Genomic DNA, 15,684 nt, shown 5'->3' with positions numbered 1-15,684 from the left:
ACGTCTCTGGGTTCAACGTCTCTGGGTTCAACGTCTCTGGGTTCAGCATCACCAAGTTCGACGCCGCTGGGTTCAATGTCCTTCAACGGCGTTTCAATCGGCTCAGGACGGCGACAGACCTGGACGCTGTCTTAAAAGCCCTGGCAACTAGGAGTTTCCCCATATATTTATTATTGAAGCTCCAGGACATGGCAGAACATTTGTGTCATTCAGAAAGGTGACCGCTTCAGTTATTTCAAGAGAGAGTGAAATTGTCGCCACGTCCGGATGCCAGACTTGCACAATTAACCGACGAACAAATAATGTTTAAACAAACCCCTTCCGCATCCAGCGCGGAACAGCGCTAAGCAAACCGCCCACACTAATAAGAACCTCGGACACGAAGCCTTATATAATCCTCAGCCAAGAATCCGACCTCGTAAAGCCACCGGCCCACCGCGTAGCTCTTCGAATGATACATCGTCCGACACTGCAGGTAGAAAGAAGTGGAAGGCGCTTATACTCGCGCATGAATAATGCGAGCGGAGGTTCTTGGCTGGGCGGGGCAGGACTTGTGCGAAGGAAGTCATTCTATTGGTAATCGTCGAGTGTGATGGGATACTCTTGGGCGTGGTACATATATACTCTAGCTGATGCCAGGGGTGTCGCCAGGCGCGGACATTCGCTACCTCCCTTACGGAAGTACTGGACTTAAACCGAGCGAACCATTCCATTACCCAGGGGGAAAACATCTCTGAACATCGCTCCGTCCCCGCCGCTGAACCTTGACTTCGTTGATCCGAGCATACCGTGATATCGCGCCCACAATGTCCTCCATGCCCACGACGCGCCGCATAGTGACGGGCCACGACCCTGCCGGCCGCTCTGTCATCGAGTCCGACATGGTCCTGACCCCCGCGAACCCCGTCGACCCCGCGGGCGCACCCCCCGAGGGCATCATCCCGGGCTTCACGAACCTGTTCAAGACGACCGGGTGGCCGGCGACGAACGTGCAGGGCGACTGGTACGATGCGCACGGTAAGAAGATCGGCTTGGTGGACGAGAGCGGGGTGTTTGGGCGGATTGTCGACTGTAAGTGTGTGCCTTATGTCCTTGATGTGGGCGTGCGGTGTCCTGGGGCAGGAGGAGGAGAGAATTCCGGGGTCCGGCCTGTCACTAAGTTAGACATATCGATGAATTGGACGAGTCGAGTCGAGTCGAGTCTGTGCTAACTAGAACGTCCAATCCCTCAGTCCCCCCCACAAGCGACCAGCCCGACGACGTGAACATCACGCACCGGACGCAGAGCATCGACTTCGGCATCGTGCTGAAAGGCACCATCACAATGGTCCTGGACGACGGATCCAAGACGGTGCTGAAGGAAGGCGACGTCTGCGTGCAGCGCGGCACAGACCACGTACGTGCGCCCCTTTCTCTTTTGCTCGCCGCCTTTCCCCCTTCCTCCGTAACGCATGTTTTTCGTCTGCGCTAGCTAATGGTGGCTCGCGCAGGCCTGGAGCAACACGTCAACGGAAAATTGTCGCATGTTCTTTGTGCTGGTGCCAAGCGTGCCCATCCGGAACGAGGCGACGGGACGGATCTTTGAGCTGACGCCGATGGGACATCTTGAGGATGAGGCGCATGTTCGTGCTGCGAGGTAAGGTGGCTGGTAGTGGGATAGAGCAGGGTAGAAGGAGAAGTGGAAGGGTGATGGATGGTGGAGAACCGGAAATACAGTAGATTGTGACTTGGATGTCAAAGGGAGGTTGCTTGTTTCGACGATGCCCTGGCATGTCGGACTGAGCGAGACATATGCAATCCGTCTGAGCCGGAGTGGCTTTCCATTGACGCTCAGGTACCAAGGCAAATGACATTCGTAGCTTCGAGGTCGTATGGGGGACGACTGTCGGGGGATTATATATGTATATAAGCCCAGGATATACTGTCTCACGTCTGGCTTTCGCCCCTGGCAAGTTCTTCTTCCAAAACCATACCCCTACTCCCTGAGCGACTACCGTCTTCGCAACTTGTAAAGGGGCCAGGTCCATACAATTTCTGCAACTCCTCGTCACAGCGCCAGCGCCATTCCCGGGCATAAACAGGGTCGAGGTTGCCTTCGATCGCGTCAACGATCTTGTCGCCTATCACGGGAAAGAACTTGAACCCGTGTCCGCTTCCTCCGGTCGCGACGAAAAGGGATTTATATTGCGGATGGTACGTTATCAAGAAATCGCCTGTTGGTCTGTGATCGACGTGTTAGCGGGTGCCATGCCGTCCGGAATGCAGGGCCAAGGACAACACCAGAATGAAAACCGACAAAAGAGGAATGAAAAACTCACGTATCGCAATACCAGCATAATCTTGTGCGGACAAAGGGTCGATCTGCCATATGCGGTACCATCTCTCCGAGAGCAGCCCTCAGGGCTCGTTGTCCTTCTGGGGGTATGGAGACACCAGTCACGGGAACGCTGACTTCCACGTACTCATCACCTTCGCTCCCGGTGGGTTGGATGTTCTTTCGGGGAATCTTGACCGGGTTGACGTATCCAAAGCCATGCCGTGCGATCTTGAGCTTGTTGTCTCTCGGTGGGATGATGAACATGCCCCGACTCATGTTCATGATGACCGGTCTGTCTCCCATGGCCGCCTGCTCTTCCTTGGTGATATCAATAAATGCAACTACCTGGCCAGTGGCGACACATCGGCCCTGTAAATCGATCAATGTTGGAGACCACGCGCCTGCGGCCAGAATCACCAGGTCCGCATTGATGGTCTGGCCGTCTGATAACTCGGCTCCTGTGCAGGTGCTTCCAGAGAAGGACAATTTCTCGACCTTTGCGCCGCTACGAATAGTGACTCGATCACCACCCTCTTTGTGTATCCTTCTCAGTGCGTACGCTACGCATGCTTCAGCGTCCGCCCACCCCGAGTTGAAGTTGGCATATCCGTATTCTCCTGTGACGTGTTCATATCCCGTTGCCTTCTTGATCTCGTCCTGGCCACGTAATTCTTGGACTTTGTGGGAATCGAGTCCTCCCTCAGACGCGACGCTGAGTACAGATTTCATCGCTTGCATAAGGTATTCACCCGCGCCAGCGTCGGCAGTGAGCACGAACCCAGGCTGATGGTATCGTCCTTCGCCGCCCCAGCCATCGGGAGATGTGTCGCGCCAGAAGCGCTGCGACTCACTGGCAAGCCGGGAATACAGAACGTCTGCATAATCGGCTCTAACGATGCGATTGGCGTCAACAGAAGAGCCAGACGGATTGGGTAGCTGCGATGAGCTGTCGACTATGGTTATTCGACTGCCCTTGTATGCAGATCTAGAGAGGAGGGAGAGCGCAGTGCTCAGGCCGAATTCGCCAGCGCCTATGATCAGGATATGCTGTGCAGGGGACGCGTTAGCCATGGCAAGTCTAATCACGATGATCTCGGTGCGCTTCCTCTGCCAAACCTACTCTGGTACATGGTGTGCGCGCATTTTGTCTGGCAAATCCAGCAATTGCTACAGTGGGACGCAGGACGTTCGTTGTTCTCCGCTACAGGGCGGATCGATGGTCGTCGACTCGTCAGGCCACAAAAGCGCCGAGCGAGGCCGAAGGCTGTGTGCATCGGCTCACTTTCCTATCTTGTCATCCTCTATGGTGCTTGCAAGAAAGGACGACACGATGAAACAACTCTGTGAAGCGATTGCTCTCATTCAACTCGTATCACTTTTTCGCCGCCACGAACATTCCAACTGACTCTTCTGGCGGAGGCCAACCAATGCGCCAGAAGAGTCAGTTGCCTTGCGGCTACTTGACACCCTGGGCCGGGTCACCACGATGAGAAACCATGGACGTCCACCCGGTACGGTCGTGACCAACAAGACCATGTACTCTTCGTGCCGAACAATGTTGCAACTGCGCTGCTTCAACTCCTCCTTCCACGAGGCCCACTCACTGTCTTTCCCCTGACCAGATGTTACTCCGTGTTACTCTCCATACTGCCCTCCGACTGAGCTGCCAAGCTCCGCCAATGCTCTGGAGTAGCGGGCTTGCCATTATTGGCACACCTCATCCCTCCATGCTTGGTCCCCTCAGCCTTCTTGGCTGTAACTGCATCCTGTTCATCCTTGACTTGGCGGACGAGCAGTCTGCGTTTGCCATGACTTGATCGCCCAGAATCGCTACTTGGCCAATGCATCGAAGGTGCCGCTCGCGGTGCCTAGAATTCCCAAAGTACTGCGCACCTTGACACTCCCCCCACAGATCGTTATGACGACAAGAAGTCACCAAGCCACGATGTCACATCGATCAGAATTGCGCTGCGCCGATGTGCAGCCAAGAGGCATCAAGGACTCTTGGGTGTGCGGGGAGAGGAAGACATCAGCCAAGGGGTAGTTGATGTGATATAGAAGAGTGCTCTGGAGATCCTTGACTGTCCCTCGTTTTTCTTTTCGTGATCGCAGATTCAGAAACCGGTCGTACTCATCCTCCCATGGCAGACAGCAAAGACATCCAGTATGAAAACCTCGAGGCTTCGGGAAGTGGCCGTCGACGTTCCACCGTGGCAGACCTGAATAGAGACCGGAACTTGGACGCAAAGTAAGCTCTTGAGGTGCTCTTGACTCTCCGTCCTTGACTAAGCTTGAAGGATATCGAACCCTCTAGCAGACATTCCTCGAGAACAACTCTTGAAAGATGTGAGTTGCCTTGGCCTGTTAACTGTGCAAGCGCCGTGTGCTGATGACCTATCCCAAGGTCGAGGAGTTCGCTGCTCGTACCGGCATGACCGATGAGGTCGAGTTAATCAAGAAAGGCGCTCTCGTTGCGCAGAACCCCGGCAACTACGAGAACGTGACTGATCTCGACGATGCGGAGAGAGAAGCTCTCCATGTCGAAGTGACCAAAAAATGGCGCCACCCAAAGCAACTCTACATTACCGTCGCAGTCTGCTCAATTGGCGCTGCCGTCCAGGGGTGGGATCAAACAGGATCTAATGGTGCCAACCTTTCTTTCCCCGAGGTTTTTGGTCTCGACACGCCCAAGGGTCAACCTGGTTATGAACGGGACTTTTGGATCATTGGTCTTGTCAACGCCGCTCCCTATATCGGTAGTGCTTTTCTCGGCTGCTGGCTTTCGGACCCCTGCAACTATTACCTCGGTCGACGTGGAACCATCTTCGCCTCTGCGATCATTCTCATAGCCACCCCTCTAGGTGGTGCATTCAGCAAGACCTGGGAACAGCTATTCGCCAGCCGCATCATTATGGGTATCGGAATGGGTCTGAAGGGTGCAACTACGCCAATCTTCGCCGCGGAAAACTCCCCGGCTCCCATTCGTGGCGCCTTGGTCATGACCTGGCAATTCTGGACGGCTTTTGGTATCTTCATGGGTACGGCGTTCAACTTGGCGGTATACTATGCCGGTAGCATCGGATGGCGCCTCCAGATTGGGTCCGCTTTCATCCCAGCGATCCCGTTGGCGGCTCTGGTCTATCTTTGCCCAGAAAGCCCTCGATGGTATATCAAGCACAATAAGCATCGGAAAGCTTACGAATCATTGCGGAAGCTTCGAAGACACCCGCTTCTCGCCGCCAGAGATCTCTACTACATTTCTACCCAGATCGAGATCGAACATGAAATAGTAGGCGACTCGAGCTATGTCTCTCGCTTCTTCCAACTCTTTACCATTCCTCGACTGCAGCGCGCAACTCTGGCCTCGTTCGTCGTCATGATCGCCCAGCAGCTCTGTGGTATTAATATCATGGCGTTCTACTCGTCAACGATATTTGCGAGTTCTGGCGCTTCAGATATCGAAGCTTTACTCGGCTCATTCGGTTTCGGCGGTATCAACTTTCTTTTCGCGATTCCGGCCTTCTTCACGATTGATACTTTTGGACGTCGATCTCTACTCCTTTTCACATTCCCCCAAATGGCCTGGACACTGCTAGCCGCCGGATTTGCCTTTTACATTCCAGAAAGTAATCAGAGTGCTCGGTTGGGTGTCATTGCGTTGTTCATATATCTCTATGCAGCATTCTACTCACCCGGAGAAGGCCCGGTGCCATTCACCTACTCTGCCGAGGTTTTCCCGCTTTCGCACCGAGAAGTTGGTGAGTTCACTCCATCCCGTGATATGTGATGTTCTCTTTGCCTGCTACATGTCTTTCTCTAGCCATTTTTGACTCTTTTCTACATCGGCGCGTCATATTGATACAGTAACTAACTCTTCGACAGGGATGGGCTGGGCCGTTGCAACCTGTCTCTTCTGGGCAGCGGTACTGAGCTTGACCTTTCCCAAGATCCTCGAAGCTTTCACACCAACAGGTGCTTTCGGATTCTTCGCAGGCTTGAACATGGTTGCACTTCTTATGATTTTTTTGTGGGTACCGGAGACCAAGGTAAGTCTTTGAGTGGGGTGGCGCGGTAGCCTTGTACTGACCAGCGTCCTTTCCTCTCTGTGCCCAGCAACGATCCCTCGAGGAGCTTGATTACATCTTCGCTGTGCCAACTCGCAGGTTCATCAAGTACAACGTTGGTACCTGGCTCCCTTGGTTTATCAAACGGTACATCTTCTTCAACAAGGACGCCGAGCTCAAACCCCTGTACCACTTTGATGCCGGCATCGTTGCGGATTATAGCGCGCAAGAGAAGCGTGAGCGTGATCCGAATAGAAGGACTTCTCACCCTGTTCATCAAAATGAAACTGAGCAGGTGTAATTGCAATGAACAGTAATCTGTCTCGGCCGTGGGATGGAATGGAAAGATGGTGATAGGTGTTGGAGAGGGGATGGGCCAGAGACGTGATAAACGAAGGACGAAGTTGAGGGTTAAAAAGGAGGCGAGGTCAGCCGTACAATGCGGTGAATTGCGTTGGTATTTCTCGCTCGTTACAACCATAGTTACAACTTGGCAGAAAAATGAGAATGAAGTATGATCTGTTTTGAAGAGGCAACTTCGAGGCAACTTCGAATCTGGACCCGTGAAGTTGCATTAAATAGTTGCTCTTTGTTTTTGATCCGTATCTTTCATATCATCATTATGCTTCATGGCTTGCTACGACAAGTCTGTGGCCTCCGTTGTGGACAGGACTACAAGTACTCGGTCCCGTGGCCAGTAGAGTGCAGAGGCATTTCAAGCCACATGGTCATTAGAAGGTAAAGAGAACGTTGTTTGTATGAGTCTATTGTTGAGAGGGTGGTCCGCTTGGGGAGATGCTGCAGTGTAAGGGGGAGCGAGCCTCGTGGTGGAGCCGAACTAACTACCACCTAATTAGTCCCTCCCAAGTAAAAGCAGCGCAGAACCTCGTATTCGCACCATCTCCGCATCGACTTGGACTCGGAGCTGCCAGAAAAATAAAGCGTAGAATGACAGTGTTCTTCTATTGTCCAGCCTCACCCTCGACAACACCATTGTCCTGCACGGTACTTGACCTGCCTCAGTCCATCTCGATCCTTGTCCCAGCAGAGATGTTATGACCACACCCCCTCCGGACGCTACGAGCACAGCCAGCCTAAAGGTAGCCATGGCGGAACTCGCACTGACTGCGTCCTCATTGGGAAAGTCGAGAATCCCTCACCTCGCATTATCACTATTGTTGAAGCGAGCATGTGCGGAGTCATGGCGAAAGAAGATGCCCGAGATACATACACTGCGAGGAATCTCTCGCTATGCTCCTTACTCGGCTCCGACTTGCCCTCCTACTACAAGAACAACGACCCGTTATAGGAATGGATTTCCACCACGAAGATTCGCATCGTCGACGACATTCCCTCGTCCGCCACCTCCACCACCGACACGCGCAAACAAGGTCGGCGACAGCACGAGCAACAGCAACAGCATGCCTCCTCCGCCTCCTCCATCCCCTCGCACCAGTCTCGCGTCCCGCCGCACCGGCCGCTCTTTCAACCTGTACTTCTACTCTGTCTGCGGAGTCGGGTTCATCCTCTCGACGTACCTGATGTACATGTACACGTCGTACCGGCGGGCGGTGGCGGAATCGCAGATGCTGGACCTGCCACAGAACGCCGACGTGTCGTCTCGGTGGATGGACCTCTCGCGCAACTTCGACGACGAGGTCGACTTCTCGGAGCACTTCATGCTCCTCGGCAAGCGGCGCCGGAACCTGTGTCGCCAGGCGGTTGGGAACGTGCTAGAAGTCAGCGCAGGCACGGGTCGGAACCTGCAGTACTACAACCTCGACCCGCTCCGCACGCCGCGGGACAGGCGCATCAAGAGCCTCGTGCTCAACGACCTCAGCGAGATCATGGTCTACCAGGCCCAGAAGAAGTTTGAGCACATGCAGGACCACACCGAGAACATTGCCAAGTTCAGAGGCGACGTCAGGTTCGTCGTGGGCGACGCGAGCGACAGGAGACTCATCGCGCGGCCCGACGGCGGCTTCGACACCATCGTACAGACCATGGGGGTGTGTAGTATGGCGAACCCCGTGGCATTTCTGAGACGGTTGGGTGAGTTGGTCAGACAGCCTGGGGAGCGGAGCACGGGTGTGAGTCTGGGCGCGAAGGCGCTGAAGGAGGAGGAACCACAACAACGAAAAATAGATTATGGAGCGGAAGAGGAAGCGCAAGAGTCGGAGAAAAACACAGCAGAGAGAGAGCCGCAGAGTACAGTTTCTGACAAAGGTGGAAAGATTCTCCTGCTGGAACACGGCAGGTCGTACTACGGCTTCGTCAATCGCTTCTTAGACAACAACGCCAAATTGCACGCTCATCGGTACGGCTGCTGGAATAACAAGGACATTGACCAGATCATCCAGGACAGCGGGCTGGTCGTCGAGAGTAAGAGGAGGTATCATCTCGGTACGACGTATGAGTATGTTCTGAGGCCGAACCCGAGGCAGAGAGCGGCGGAGAAAGAGGTGACGACTGCAAATGCGACCAGCTCGAGCGATGCTGTTGCTGTTACTGCTGCTGCTGCTGCTCCTGGATCGGAACAGAGTAAGTCGGCTTGGTGGAAGATTTGGTGAGGCTCCCTTAGTCGGTATGTACCGAACTGTACCGTACCGTAACCTTGGTGCATAATACTATTTGTATACGTGGATATGTACATAAATACTCTGTGCGTATGTATTCTCATGTCGCCTCGTGCTTTTGTATATATTCCCACGTCACGCGATCATAGTGAGTTCTGTAAAGACTATTTACTTGACGAGTATCGCAGGCTGTATACAGATGGATGGTCTCAGGACTTTAAGTACAAGAGCCGGTGGTGCTTGATAACATAGACCTTGAGGTCCGCAGTGCATATCTCTCTCTCCGTGGATGACCCATGAGAAGACACCTACCTACCTACAGTGTCAGTAGGTAACCTAAGGGGGGGCAAAATTTGTTTACACCCATGTCGGTAAACAGCACGTGGATTGACGTGAACTGTACGAAGACACACACACACACACACACATGTACACGCATACAATACACCACTCCGACAGTAAACGTGCAGACATGGTGGTATCGTAGATACGAGGAATCGTAAATGGTGATGGGGTATTGATATTGGTCCAGGCGATGCCCCATGCCACGACGACACGACGACACGACGAGTCCCACACCCACCAACTGGCCTTGTAGGCTAGATCATGCCGCATCGTGTTCGGACGACTATCTAGGTAAGTACAGGGTTGTGAAGAGGGGGGGGGTTGCAGGATGCAGGTACGAGTACGAAAATACAGACTTCGTGCGTCCCCGTTCAGAAATAAGGTACATGTTGACTTGGGGTCACCTGCAAGGGTGATAGACCAGGAGTGCCAATACCTACCTACTGTACCAACTAGAACAGACTGTCTGCGGTCCCGATTGGGACGATGTTGACGTGGTAGCAACGCTTGCGATCGATTTGAAAATGCACGGCATGGGAGGGGGATCATGCAATCGGAAAGGGGGGGGAATGTTTGGGAAAGAAAGTCGGCAGATGGGAATCTCACTTAAACTCTATACCTTCTTTTGTAGGCAAAAGCAGACATGGATTGAATTGATCGGCAAGAGGAGCGTCGTCGTGTCCCACAAAGTACGTTTATAAACGTTTGCTAAGCCCAAACCATCTAAGTAGTCTCACAGAGGGCAGAACCTAACAGATTCAGAAATGCATGCAATTGGCGACGCAGGCGAGAAGGGATGACAGTGCTCAAATACTCACTTCACACAGGTTGGGCAAAGTCTGCGATAATCGATGATAATATATCCAGGCCCAAGGATCGGTGGAATGGAACAGCTGTGCCACAACCCCGCATTGGCGATATGGTCGTTGAATTGAATCACCCAAGAGGAGTAAATTGTGTCACTTTGCTGGCACAAGTGGTTTATGATGGTCGAGGCCGTCTCCGCATCCTGTGCTTGTTCTCTGTCGTTACATCACTGTACACATCCAGGTTCGGCGGGAGTGTTAGAATAGTAAAACTGTTGGTGAAGAGACCTGAAGCGGAGTCAGTCTGACACCACATCCACATGCTATAGACTCTGGTGATGGCGGGCATCGTGCTTCTGAGAACGAGACAGGAGCATGTGAGTAACATGGAGATCAGAAGCCGGTACCGTTCCATGCGGTATTCGATTCCCAGCTCGAGTTAATGCATTCAAGCATGTGCGAAACTAGTGCCTCAGACAACGTACGGTAAAGGCAAACTCTCTTCGAATCATCCCGTCCAGTGATGCTGCGGGCTTGGAGAAGTGTCTGTGCCATCCCTGGACCGCCCTAGACTATTGGCAGTTGTAAGCGGTTCGCAAATCCGCCTGCACGATAAGCGCAGAGAGAATCAAGAGACGCTTCCCTGTCATTGCTTGCGGGGAAAAGGTACTGTACTGGTACAGGACTGTGGGCAAATAGGGTTGCACCTACACAAATGTGACATCTAGTTGGAAGATGGCCGTGTTAGTGGCTCTCGCGGTCGGTTTCGACGGCTCTCGAAAGGGATCTATCGCCAGATCATTGAAGATAAGGACGACCTGGAGAGAAGATGATGGTGTTTTCGGATAGATTAATATGATGTTGCATGGTCCTTCGGATCCGTGCTGCGTTTGAACGACGTCTGTCAGGTAAGTGCATGTTTTGACAGCCGCTTCGGGACAGCGACATGTTTTGGGGCACCTGAACTGAAGCTATGGTCATCAATAATCTGCATCTGAGGTGTTGAGCATACGCAAGGAAGGGTTCGTCGCTTCGAGCCGCCCTTGATTGCCGATTGTGATTGTACACACCTTGGGCACGGTCTTTCAATAATCTGAAGGTCGCTGCCCCAAACGGCTACTCGTTTCGGACGTGCTGGGACAGACTTTCACAAGTCGCGGCACAAGATAGGGTATTGTCACGTGACGAACCTGCAACCTCTGGCAGAGGCCCAGCGGAACATCGGTAAGTGGACTCCTCAGGTGAACCTTCTTTTCCACTGCCACGCTTGACAGGGCTTGGTCGCCGAGATATACGTCAGCCATAATTATTGGCATATGGGTTTCGAGAAGCTGATGCGACCGAGGCGATTCGAGTCGTTGGAGGCAATGGTGTGCTGCTTGTTTGAGGAGGGGGGAGATCTGAGATCGCGACCTGACAGAGGCTGGTTCCTTACCGCTGCCATCGTCGCTGGCTGTTTGCTTGACAGCCCAGACTCACGATACCAGTCCACCGTGGCTTGCTGTCAATAGCCGACAGGTTACACCGTTGTTAGCGGGCTGAAATGAGGATGGGAGTGTAGTCCTGAGCAACGGCTGTTTGTGATGCCTGAAGCTGCCTCTAACTTCTGGCTGCAAGCAATGGGACGGCAGATGCATGACGGGGCTTTGCAATTAGCTGCTGTGGACTGGCTGGATTGACACTGTATACAGTGCGATCGTTTGCGGAATAATCCAGCGTGAGCGAAAAGAGATTTTCAAAAAAAAAATATTATTAGCGTGGATGGGTTGCGGTGGAGCAGATTCGCAAGCGAGCGATTGGCCTGCAGCGGTGGGAGAAAAGCGGTGCGCGGTGTCATTGAGGAGCCTAGTGAGGCCTTAGTGAGTCCCTCTTTTAAGCATTTCCAGCGGCCCCTTCTCGCGCCTAACGAGCCTAGAAAGCGGACTGCAGGCCTGCTAGGCCCCTAACAGGGCCCCAAGAGCCACCCCCTGGAGGATGCAGCTGCAGCTAAACCTTGACCAAGTATGCCATTTCTGAATGGCCCATGTTACATGTTACAACATCCTACCGTCATACAACCACACCACCAGCAGTGTCAGCAATGCGCCAAAACACTTGGCTTTCCTGGCGATCCTATCCAACGTGGTCCTGCTATGGCCGGATCCTGGCTTCGATATAGTGGTCTGCTTCGTCGGTCGGAGGTAGTTCGCGATGAACGACAACGTAGGCTGCATGGCTCGCTTTGCTTTCATGTGTGCAGAGGCCTCTATCTATCCGGACGTCGCGCTGTACGAGGTCCAGCCAGGAACCCTTCACCTGGATAATCGGCTTCGATTGGGTGGCCACGTTCCAGTGACGAGGAGCACTGGCTACGATTCGAGTGAAGGGTCAGCCATCCCGCTTCTATCACAATAACATCACCTATCGCACTGTCTCACACCACCGCCACCATCACCATATGTTGCCTGCCGGTGGGATCCGGAGTCCCTGGTGCCCATTTCTGGTGTCGATGGTGCAGTATATGGCAATACGAGTATATCCCTCCTTTCTTTGCCTTGTTCTAGGCTCCCAACATTAGCCCAGATTCTGGCTTTCCAATGCCGGAGCGATGATACCTGGCGCCAGGTTCACTACCGAGGCTGGTCAATGGCCACAGGTTGGATTAGACGTAATACGTTGATGACAGGCCAACCAAACCTCGAGGAGAGTGTGAAGCATGAATAGTGGCAGGCCGCAAATGGCTCTACGACGCATCCGCGCTCAACTTAGCACTGACTCATGACGGTTTAGGCGTTGGAATTTTCCCCCTTTAGGCCTAGACCGGTCCTTAGTGCGAGACCCCCGTCTTTAGCGTTCGGCGCCTAGTGTGTGTCTAGTCGACTCTCGGATCTCACAGCCCTTTCGATCCTGCTTTGGGCGGCCCGCTTCTTTTTTTTCAGTATGGGCCACATTTTTCCCTCGTCGTCGGCCTCTGATGGAGACGAGGGTTTTTGCGTTGCGCTGAGTCGCTGACCCTACGAGAGACACCCAAAGGTCCCTGCCCATCGACAGACGAACGCCTCCCGGCTACTGCCACTGCCACTGCCATAGCTAGAGAACCCGGCATTCTGCATCATACTACACGTACCAACATTCGCCTCGCCTCGCTTCGCCTGAATTTCCTTCCGCCTTCATCTTCCTCTTCTCTCTTCAGCTTGCTCCTGCTGGCTCCTGCTGAGCATTCCCATCCCAGGAAACTCGCTTCTTGTCCGTACATTCTGTCTGTATAGTACCATCCCTCGCCATCCGAACCCTGTGGCCGTGACCGTGGCCTCTACGTACCTATATTCTCGCGCCTAGTACAATAAGCCCCCCCCGGAAATCCTGCCTCTTACGAACCCTCCTCGCCAAAACAGCTGGACCCTGGGGCGAGCCGCGTTCAACACCGTCCCCGTCCCTATACAAACAAATTTTCGGGACCTACACACTCTGGCTCCCGGTCGCCGACACTGCTACCGAGAGCGCGCGAGATCCTGTCGTCGTTGCTTACCGCTGTTTGACCACAATCACCAACCAAGTGGTTAGCGAGATCTTGGGACGCAAGGGAGGCGAGAACACCACCGGTCGAGCTGCTCCCGGCATCCTTGTCGCAGGATTTCCAGAATCCCTATTGCTCCATTCCCCCCTTCTCCGGCACCTTGCATTACAGCCACGCATTCCAGCTGCATTCGCCCTCCAATCACTCGACTACGCCTGTCGCTGTGACACTGGCGACTCTCCCTTGTCAAACCTGACCGCAGCCTGAATCATCATCATTCGCAACCCCCGTCCCATACATTTTCCCTACCACGACATTTCGCCATACTCTACTTCCGGGCACTGTCTCTGTCTCCTCTGTCCGTCCTCAGTGTCGTTAGACAGAGCTTTCTGCGACGACACGCTCATCTTGCTGCCACCACCACATGACATTGCCTCGCCATGCCCTACAACACTCGCCGGAAGTCTCTCTCCCTGCCCTCGCTGGGCATCCATCTCCCGAATGGGTCTCGTGTACACCGCCCGAGTCTGAAGGCTACACCAACCCCCGACACCACTCAATCTCCTCCTGCAAAGAAATTGAAACGCTCCCACGACTCCGATGAGCCTCTCTCTCCTGTGTCGTCGCCTCGATCCAAGACCGGCTCTCCTGCCCTCGGCCTGCCCGAGCCTACTCTATTGCCACGAGGACCCCCCTCAGAGCAGACGCCTCCACCTTCCCCCAGGCTTGATGCGCAGCCTGCACGGAAGATCGATACTGAAGGCATAAACGACGACATTGTCATTGCGGTCATTGCGCAATTGGAGAAGACGGGCAACCGTCCGCACCTCATCAAAGATCTCGCGGCCATTCTCGCTTCTACAAACTCGAGCATTGCACAGTGAGTTTCCCACCTTGAATGATCTTTAGGATATACCCAACGCTAAACATGTCTACAGTTCTGCAAACCCAGCTGCCCTCCTATCCTCCCGTCTCAGCCTGTATCTGAAACGCCCATGGACCGCATTGTCACCGTGCCCTCTGGCGAAAGAGCTTATACCCGTTCACCCAAGAAAGGTGTTCTTCTTCCTCACCACTCAACCACGCCTTCCATTGCCCACCTCGTCGGACGATATCCTCCCGCCATCCATTGTCAAAGCCAAGATTCTCACTCCGAGTGTCTCTGAGCACAGCCAAACTGAGGACGAGATAGACTTGGAGCAGCGGGAAAGAGCACGGTTGTCACCCAGTCCGGAAGTAGAACTCTACTCTCCAGAATTGGACCAAGAAGACCCCATGCGACCCCCTACCCCTGGCGAGCCCTACAGCAATCGCAGTAGCTTGAATCCAGACGGCCTGGCTGAAGTGCGGCGCAGACCAAATCGTGCCCCTAGCCCACCGCTCGAGGCCGATGAGAGGGGATTCACCGAAACAGCCACCGCTGTGCGTGCTCGTGGCGTGAGCTTGCACGGTCTCGTCGTCCAGCCCTCGGTTGAGGTGGACACAACCATGGTTGAAGTGACTGAAGAGACCCCAGAGCAGCGCCAGAGCCGTGACCGTGAACTGGGAATGGAACTATTTGGACAGTCGCATCCAGGCCTCAACCCTCCCGAGCAGAAACTGTTTTCCAGCAGTCCCATGATCCAAGCAAGACAAGACCCTTCCTCTACCATGGGGAGGATGAATGCGGGACTACAACTGGACGATCTCGACATTGATGAATCTTCCTGGGCCATGATGAGTCCCGAGCAGATTGATGTCGACGAACTTGACGTTCTATTCACAGGCTTTTGAGCCAATGCATCTCTTCTCGGCTTGGACACCAATGGGTCTTCACCCATGACTCCCTCTCCACTTCCAGTCCCATGCAGGACACTTCTCCATCATGTCTTCTCCAATCTTTTCGTTGGCATGACCAGGTAGCAATCTGTCTTGATATCAGCGGGTGTTTTACATGGTTGTTTGCTGCTGGACCGGCATGAGATAAACATAAGACGATCAGTAGATGATATGTGAGGAGATATGATATGATGTATGTGCGGTTTGCCTCGGTAATGAGCAGATGAAACACTATGTAGTATTAGCAACCAAAAGCTGTCGT

The 15,684-nt window shown here is 53.7% G+C and overlaps 5 protein-coding genes across 5 annotated transcripts; 4 read left to right on the top strand and 1 right to left on the bottom strand.

Moving 5' to 3' along the window:
* Positions 1-806: 806 nt before the first annotated feature.
* On the top strand, positions 807-1,640 carry PV08_11620 (uncharacterized protein; the record flags this gene model as incomplete). The annotated part of the gene is made up of 3 exons (XM_016385928.1): positions 807-1,071; positions 1,233-1,396; positions 1,491-1,640. 3 exons carry the CDS (start codon positions 807-809, stop codon positions 1,638-1,640), a joined length of 579 nt encoding a protein of 192 aa, XP_016230872.1.
* A 286-nt stretch (positions 1,641-1,926) lies between these two features.
* PV08_11619 (uncharacterized protein) lies at positions 1,927-3,388 on the bottom strand (the record flags this gene model as incomplete). The annotated part of the gene is made up of 2 exons (XM_016385927.1): positions 1,927-2,221; positions 2,319-3,388. The coding sequence occupies 2 exons, from the start codon at positions 3,386-3,388 to the stop codon at positions 1,927-1,929; spliced, it is 1,365 nt and encodes a 454-aa protein (XP_016230871.1).
* A 1,318-nt stretch (positions 3,389-4,706) lies between these two features.
* Positions 4,707-6,682, top strand: PV08_11618 (uncharacterized protein; the record flags this gene model as incomplete). The annotated part of the gene is made up of 3 exons (XM_016385926.1): positions 4,707-6,075; positions 6,200-6,363; positions 6,431-6,682. The coding sequence occupies 3 exons, from the start codon at positions 4,707-4,709 to the stop codon at positions 6,680-6,682; spliced, it is 1,785 nt and encodes a 594-aa protein (XP_016230870.1).
* A 1,120-nt stretch (positions 6,683-7,802) lies between these two features.
* PV08_11617 (uncharacterized protein) lies at positions 7,803-8,951 on the top strand (the record flags this gene model as incomplete). Its single annotated transcript, XM_016385925.1, has 1 exon — positions 7,803-8,951. The coding sequence occupies one exon, from the start codon at positions 7,803-7,805 to the stop codon at positions 8,949-8,951; it is 1,149 nt and encodes a 382-aa protein (XP_016230869.1).
* A 5,093-nt stretch (positions 8,952-14,044) lies between these two features.
* On the top strand, positions 14,045-15,377 carry PV08_11616 (uncharacterized protein; the record flags this gene model as incomplete). The annotated part of the gene is made up of 2 exons (XM_016385924.1): positions 14,045-14,484; positions 14,543-15,377. The coding sequence occupies 2 exons, from the start codon at positions 14,045-14,047 to the stop codon at positions 15,375-15,377; spliced, it is 1,275 nt and encodes a 424-aa protein (XP_016230868.1).
* Between the last annotated feature and the right edge of the window lie 307 nt (positions 15,378-15,684).

This window comes from Exophiala spinifera, assembly GCF_000836115.1.
Source record: "Exophiala spinifera strain CBS 89968 unplaced genomic scaffold supercont1.9, whole genome shotgun sequence".
Lineage (NCBI taxonomy): Eukaryota > Fungi > Ascomycota > Eurotiomycetes > Chaetothyriales > Herpotrichiellaceae > Exophiala > Exophiala spinifera.
This window is presented reverse-complemented; position numbering and strand designations above follow the sequence as displayed.